Source organism: Sapajus apella, unplaced genomic scaffold, assembly GCF_009761245.1.
Source record: "Sapajus apella isolate SASKATOON/1434 unplaced genomic scaffold, GSC_monkey_1.0 scaffold10, whole genome shotgun sequence".
Lineage (NCBI taxonomy): Eukaryota > Metazoa > Chordata > Mammalia > Primates > Cebidae > Sapajus > Sapajus apella.
Window position 1 is genome coordinate 36,442,665 of NW_022436950.1, and position 7,241 is coordinate 36,449,905.

Sequence of the window (7,241 nt, forward strand, 5' to 3'; positions counted from 1 at the left end):
GGACCTAATCAAACTCCACAGCTTCTGCACAGCAAAAGAAAGTCATTATAGTGAATTGGCAACCAAAGGAATGGGAAAAAACTTCTGCAATCTACCCATCTGACAAAGGGCTAATATCCAGAATCTACAAAGAACTAAAACAGATTTACAAGAAAAAACAAACAAGCCCATTCAAAAGTGGGCAAAGGATATGAATAGACACTTTACGAAAGAAGGCATATATGAGGCCAACAAACATATGAAAAAATGCTCATCATCACTGGTCATTAGAGAAATGCAAATCAAAACTACATTGAGATATCATCTCAGGCCAGTTAGAATGGCATCATTAAAAAATCTGGAGACAACAGATGCTGGAGAGGATGTGGAGAAATAGGAATACTTTTACACTGTTGGTGGGAGTATAAACTAGTTCAAGCATTGTGGAAGACAGTATGGTGATTCCTCAATGATCTAGAAACAGAAATTCCATTTGACCCAGCAATCCCATTACTAGGTATATATCCAAAGGATTATAAATCATTCTATTATAAGGATACATGCACACGAACGTTCATTGCGGCACTGTTTACAATAGCAAAGACTTGGAACCAACCCAAATGCCCACTGATGATGGACTGGACAAGGAAAATGTGGCACATATACACCATGGAATACTATGCAGCCATAAAAAACGATGAGTTCGTGTCCTTTGTAGGGACATGGATGAACCTAGAAACTATCATTCTCAGCAAACTGACACAAGAACAGAAAATCAAACACCGCATGTTCTCACTCATAGGCAGGTGTTGAACATGAGAACACATGGACATAGGGAGGGGAGCATCACACATTGGGGTCTGTAGGGGGGAAACAGGGGAGGGACAGTGGGGGGTGGAGACCTGGGGAAGGATAACATGGGGAGAAATGCCACATATAGGTGATGGGGAGGAAGGCAGCAAACCACACTGCGACGTGTGTACCTATGCAACAATCTTACATGTTCTTCACATGTATCCCAAAATCTAAAATGCAATTAAAAATAAATAAATAAATAAATAAACAAACACGATGTAGGTTAAAAGTGTTAAGAAATTAAGGTTATTTAGTAAAATGAATACATTTGGCTAAAGATCGTAAAACTGGTTACTTATAAAATATACTCACCATTTGTGCATTGGAATCCCCCAATGACTGAAGTTCGTATTGAACAGCTTGCTCATTTTGGTCGACTAGGTGGAATTGTTCTGCAGAAAGTGTCTGAGTCAGGGTCCCTGGTATATTCTGTGATATGAGTGAATTATTTACTTCAGAAGCAGTGATCGGCAAAACTCTAGGAGAATCATTTTGTTCAAAGGAAGAATCCCTGGAGCCCATACAGGTTAGATGCTTCTGCAAAGAAAAAAAAAAAAATCACTTCAGTCTAACGATATAGTATCATCATTTAAAAAAAAAACAAACATGTGTTACGAAAAGATATCCAATTTCAGTTTTTACTTTTTTGTAAGTTCTCAATTCACACAAATTGATATATACAGAAAGTATTTAAGTAAAATTGTTGATTATTATATTTATCTTAATTTTATCAAAATAAAACTGTCCACAGGAATGCAAGCTGAAATAACATAATTCAACCTATAGATTTTTCTTTGTATACAAATTTTTATAAATGTATCTAAGCATTAAGTTCTGTATTATAAAATACGTGTACAATTAAATATTGAAATTCTTTTTTTTTTTTCTGAGATGGAGTTTCGCTCTTGCGGAATATAATGGTCCAATCTTTGCTCACTGCAACCTCTGCCTTCTGGGTTCAAGTGATTCTCCAGCCTTAGCCTCCCGAGTAGCTGGCATTACAGGCACCCACCACAACGCCCAGCTAATTTTTGTATTTTTTGTAGTGACGGGGTTTCACCATGTTGGCCAGGCTGGTCTTACACTTCTGACCTCAGGTGATCTGCCCATCTTGGCCTCCCAAAGTGCTGGGATTACAGGTGTCAGCCACCATGCCTGGCCTAAAATTCTTGAATACACTAAATGTAACAGGTATCTCTTGAGCATAAAGGGCTGTTAAATGGCATACTGTTTTACCCTAGGATGGAAAAAAGTTCCCAGCTGAATCCCTACCTCAAATACCTGAGCATCGGTTTTTGACTCTTCACCATCATTATGGTTGACTCTCAATGAATCATTAGATTGTTCCATGCTGACATCATATTCAATTCCATTTTCTTCTATTATTTAATAGCTGAAAGAGTTTAAATAGCTGATCAACTAAAGCACTTAGTATTTTTGTGGAATGTTTTATCTTAAACCTCTCATATTCACTACTATGGTACCCTATATAATTTAGGTAAAATCATTTCCATTCTATAGATTAAAAAATTAACATTTTTGTTAAATAACTTGCCAAGGCACCAGAATACATTCAAAACAGGGCAAAAATTAGTGTTATGTAGATCCTTTATTCTATCTTTAACCATACTTCTGTACTGGCTTTTTAAGATTGCTATTACGTGACAAGGTACTGCTAACCTTTCAAATACTTCTAAAGTTATCACCTTACCAGAGATTTAATGCAAATAAAGTTTTTCAACTTTATGAGTTGGGTGTGCCCTATTGCAGCATTATATAATTTTAAAATAGATATCCTGGTGTAGACAGATTATGTATATACAATTTTTACCATTAATAGAAAAGCATACCACTTAAAATTAGCTTGACAAGCTTTGAAAAGGAAGAGATAATTTAAAAAAAAGAAAAGAAAGAAACATGTATACCAATAACTCTGAGCCATTTAGGTCTAGGGCAGTGGTTCGTAATTAGGGCAATTTTGTAAAGCTACAAAATCAGTCACGTTTTAATACATGGCTACAAAATATTTTTAAATTGCTCCTCCTTTAAGATTTTAAATTATCACTTATATCCTAATCAAGTAAAAAATCAATTACAAAAAATCCAAAAAACTTGTTGTTACCTTGGGGTATAGTAGAAGCAATTTTATTTTATAACTTTCGTTTTTTTTTTTTAATTTGTATATTATACCTATATTACTTGAGAATAAAAGAATATTTAGAAGGGGTTTCAAAATAAAAAGAGCCGCCCATTAATGGCAATATGGCAAATGGATACTATAAAAAAATTACCTTCCTACAAAACAAAAAACAGTAAGTTTTATGGCTAAGAAACTGATTTGGACAAGCAGCTTGTAGGGCAGGAGAACTTAAAACTCCTAAGATAAGGATAACAACCTGAAAGGTTCTGTGTGAAGAAAAATGCAGCTACTATTTCGAAAAAAACAAACCCAAATAAGACTCCAGTTTCCTTTCATATTAAGATCAATTAAATATATGCTAACAGTCAAAGAGTACCCAAAACATAGGAAATAAGCCACTATGGGATTGAGTCATCAGATTTAGACAGCCCCTAAAGACTTCCCATATTGGAAATATCTAAGATTGAATATAATTATTTAATGTCTAAAAAAAATGAATCACAGAGATAAGCAAATAATTAAAACTATCAAAAGTTTAATATTAAAAAAAAAAAAAAAAAAACAGGCTGGGCATGGTGGCTCCTACCTGTAATCCCAGCACTTTGGGAGGCCGAGGTAGGTGGATCACTTGTGGTCAGGAGTTAGACCAGCCTGGCCAACATGGTGAAATCCCATCTCTACTAAAAATACAAAGATTAGCCAGGCACAGTGGTGCATGTCTGTAATCCTAGCTACTCAGAGGCTGAGGCAGGAAAATTGCTTAAACCCTGGAGGTAGAGGTTGCAACGTGCTGAGATTGTGCCACTGCACTCCAGCCTGGGTGACAGAGAAAGACATTGTCTCAAAAAAAAAAAAACAAAAAAACAAAACAAAAAAAAACCCCAAGAGACAAGAAACCAAACAGAACTTTCAGAAATGAAAAATTGCTGAAATTAGAAGGTCAATGGAGCCAGAAACAGCGGTTCATGCCTGTAATCCCAGCACTTTGGGAGACCAAGGCAGGAGGATTGCTTTGAGGCCAGGAGTTCGAGACCAGCCTGGGCAACATAGTGAGATGCTGTCTCTACAGAAAAATTTTTAAATCAGCCATGTACAGTGGTGTGGGTCTGCAGTCCCAGCTACTTGGGAGGCTGAGGTGGGAGGATCTTTTGAGTTCAGGAGTCTGAGGCTGCAGGGAGCCATAATCATGCCACTGCACTGCAGCATGGGTGACATAGTGAGACCCTGTCTCAAAAAACAAATTTAAAAAAAGGCAATGGATAAGTTAAACAGATGATTAGATGCAGAAGAAAGAATTAGAAGACAGATTTTTGTATTACCTAGACTGCATCACAGCAAACAGAGAAGATAAAAAACATGACAAAGAGACTTAAAAATAGGAAAAATAGAAAGTATAGTATGCATATAAGTGAAGTCTCAGAAGAATAAAAAAGAGAAAATGGAGGAGAGACAATACAGATGCTCTTAGACTTACAACAGAGTTATTATCCTGATAAACACACTGTGAGTTGAAAATACATTAAGTGGAAACTATCAAGTTGAAAGTGCATTTTTGACTTACAGCATTTTCAAATTACAACGCATTTATCCAGATGTAACACCATCACAGGTTGAGAGGTGTACTAAATATGTATCATTTTCACACCATCATAAAGTTGAAAAATCATAAGTTGAATTAATGTAAGAATTAATACCATCAGTATTTGAAGAGACAATGACTGGCAATTTTTCAAAACTAAAGATATGAATATACAGATAAAGGAAGTCTTACTTTTAAGTACTCTAAGATAAATAAAAAGAAACCCATCCTCAATGTAATGAACATGCAAAATTCTAAAGAGGAAAAGGAAAATGCAGCTAGAGAGGTAAGACGGACCATAAAAACACCCCGAGCCTAGGTAATAAAAATATAAATTAAAAAAAGAGAGATAAGACAGACTCCCTACAGAGTACTGAAATTAGACATTTAGCAGCCTTCTTTTTTTTTTTTTTTTTTTAATTGTACTTAGGGCTCTGGGGTACCTATGCACACCCTGCATCCTGCAGAACTGTTGCATAGGTACATACATGCCATGGTGGTTTGCTGTCCCCCACACCCCTCACCTACATCAGGTGTTATCCCTCCCTAACCTCCATGCCCTCCCGTCCCTCCCCTCCCCTCCACCCTGCAACCTAGCCCAGTGAGTATTGTTCTTTTCTCTGTGCCCAAGTGTTCTCATCGTTCATCACCCGCCTATGAGTGAAAACATGCGGCGTTTGGTTTTCTGTTCTTATGTCAGTTTGCTGAGAATGATGGTTTCTAGATTCATCCATGTCCCGACAAAGGACAGGAACTCGTCGTTTTTATGGCTCCTCAGCGGCCTTCTTAATAGCAACATGGTAGCAGAAGTCACAGGAATAATATTGAAGGTTTTTAAAAAAGTAATTATTGGCTGGGTGTAGTGGCTCATGCCTGTAATCCTAGCATTTTGGGAAGCCAAGGAGAGTGAATCGCTTGAGCCCACAAGTTTGAGACCATCCTGGGCAACATGGCGAAACCCTGTCTCAAAAAAGAAAAAAAAAGGAAAAATAACTATCAATAAATAACTATCAATAAATAATTGCATATGATCCAAACTACTTTTTTCTACTGCCTTACTTTCAGAATAACAAAAAAAAAAACCCCACAAAAAAACAAAAAACAAACAAAAAACACAAAACCATATTTTTCACAAAACAGAAAGGAAGATACCTTAAGATTTTAAAAAACTGAAAGCTGGCTGGGCACGGTGGCTCACCCTGTACACCCTGTAATCCTAACGCCTTCGGAGGCCGAGGGAAGTGGACCACTTGAGGCCAGGAGTTCAAGACCATCCTGACCAACATGGCAAAACCCTGTCTCTACTAAAAATAAAAAAATAAAATATTAGCCAGGTGTGGTGGCACATATCTGTAACCACAGCTACTCAGGTGGCTAAGGCATGAAAATCGCTTGAACCCAGGAAGTGGAGGTTGCAGTGAGCCAAGATCGTGCCAGGGGGACAGGGAAAGACTCTGTCTCAAAAAAAAACAAAAACAAACAAACAAAAAAAACTATAATAATAAATAGAAAACAAAAAACTGAGAGTTTACAATCAATGTATTGCACATGAAAGAAATTTCTTTTATATATATATATATATATATTTTTTTTTTTATTGCACTTTAGGTTCTGGGGCACATGTGCAGAATGTGCAGGATTGTTGCATAGGTACATACATGGCAATGTGGTTTGCTACCTCCATCCCCCCATCACCTATATCTGGCATTTCTCCCCATGTTATCCCTCCCCAACCTCCCTACACTCTGCTGTCCCTCCCTTAGTCCCCCCCAACAGACCCTATATGATGCTCCCCTCCCTCTGTCCATGTGTTCTCATTGTTCAACACCCACCTATAAGTGAGAACATGTGGTGTTTGATTTTCTGTTCTTGTGTCAGTTTGCTGAGAATGATGGCTTCCAGATTCATCCATGTCCCTACAAAGGACACGAATTCATCCTTTTTTATGGCTGCATAGTATTCCGTGGTGTATATGTGCCACATTTATGATACACTTCATATCTGATAGCACACAACAGGGTTACTACAGTCAATAATTTAATTATATTTAAAAAGTACTAGAAGAGTATAATTTGATTGTTTGTAACACAAAGGATAAATGCTTGAGGGGATGGATACCCCATTTTGCATGATATGATTACTACACATTGCATGTCAGTATCAAAACATTTCATGTATCACATAAATATCTACAATTACTATGTACCCATAGCAAAACAAGATCTAAAAAAATTTTTTTTAAAAAAGGAACAGTCGGCCAGGTGCAGTGGTTCACACCTGTATTCCTAGCACTTCGGGAGACCAAGGTGGGTGGATCACCTGAGGTCAGGAGCTCGAAACCAGCCTGCCCAACAGGGTGAAACCCCATCTCTACTAAAAATACAAAAACTAGTCTGGCATGGTAGCACACGCCTGTAATTCCAGTAACTCAGGAGGCTGAGGCAGGAGAATCACTTAGACTTGGGAGACAGATTGCAGTGAGCCAAGATTGCGCCACTGCACTCCAGCCTGAGCAACTAGAGCAAGACTCTGTCTCAAAAAGCAATAAATAAATAAATAACTAACAGTTATACCATACGAGCACATTATAGAAGGGAGAGAAAAAATATACATCAAGTATAAAATATTTGGTATAGGAATTACCTCTGTATTTCTTACAAGTTAGGTAACTGAATAAAGCACATTACT

The 7,241-nt window shown here is 37.3% G+C and overlaps 1 protein-coding gene across 36 annotated transcripts in view; it reads right to left on the reverse strand.

Annotated features, from left to right (window-relative positions):
• The window catches only part of CARF (calcium responsive transcription factor), an 89,250-nt gene that overhangs the window by 55,368 nt on the left and 26,641 nt on the right, over positions 1-7,241 (reverse strand). For 27 of the 36 annotated variants that reach the window (XR_004269130.1, XR_004269129.1, XR_004269126.1 and 24 more), the window contains 2 exons: positions 2,107-2,227; positions 1,147-1,371 (listed from right to left, as the gene is read on the reverse strand). Coding sequence is in view for 12 of the 36 variants with exons in the window: in XM_032278605.1 (XP_032134496.1) it covers positions 1,147-1,371; positions 2,107-2,184 (303 nt within the window). In the remaining 24 variants the exon portion in view is untranslated. Of the gene's footprint in view, positions 1-1,146; positions 1,372-2,106; positions 2,228-6,385; positions 6,411-7,241 lie in introns of those variants that run through there. The other 9 variants (XM_032278608.1, XM_032278609.1, XM_032278611.1 and 6 more) reach the window with 8 other exon arrangements.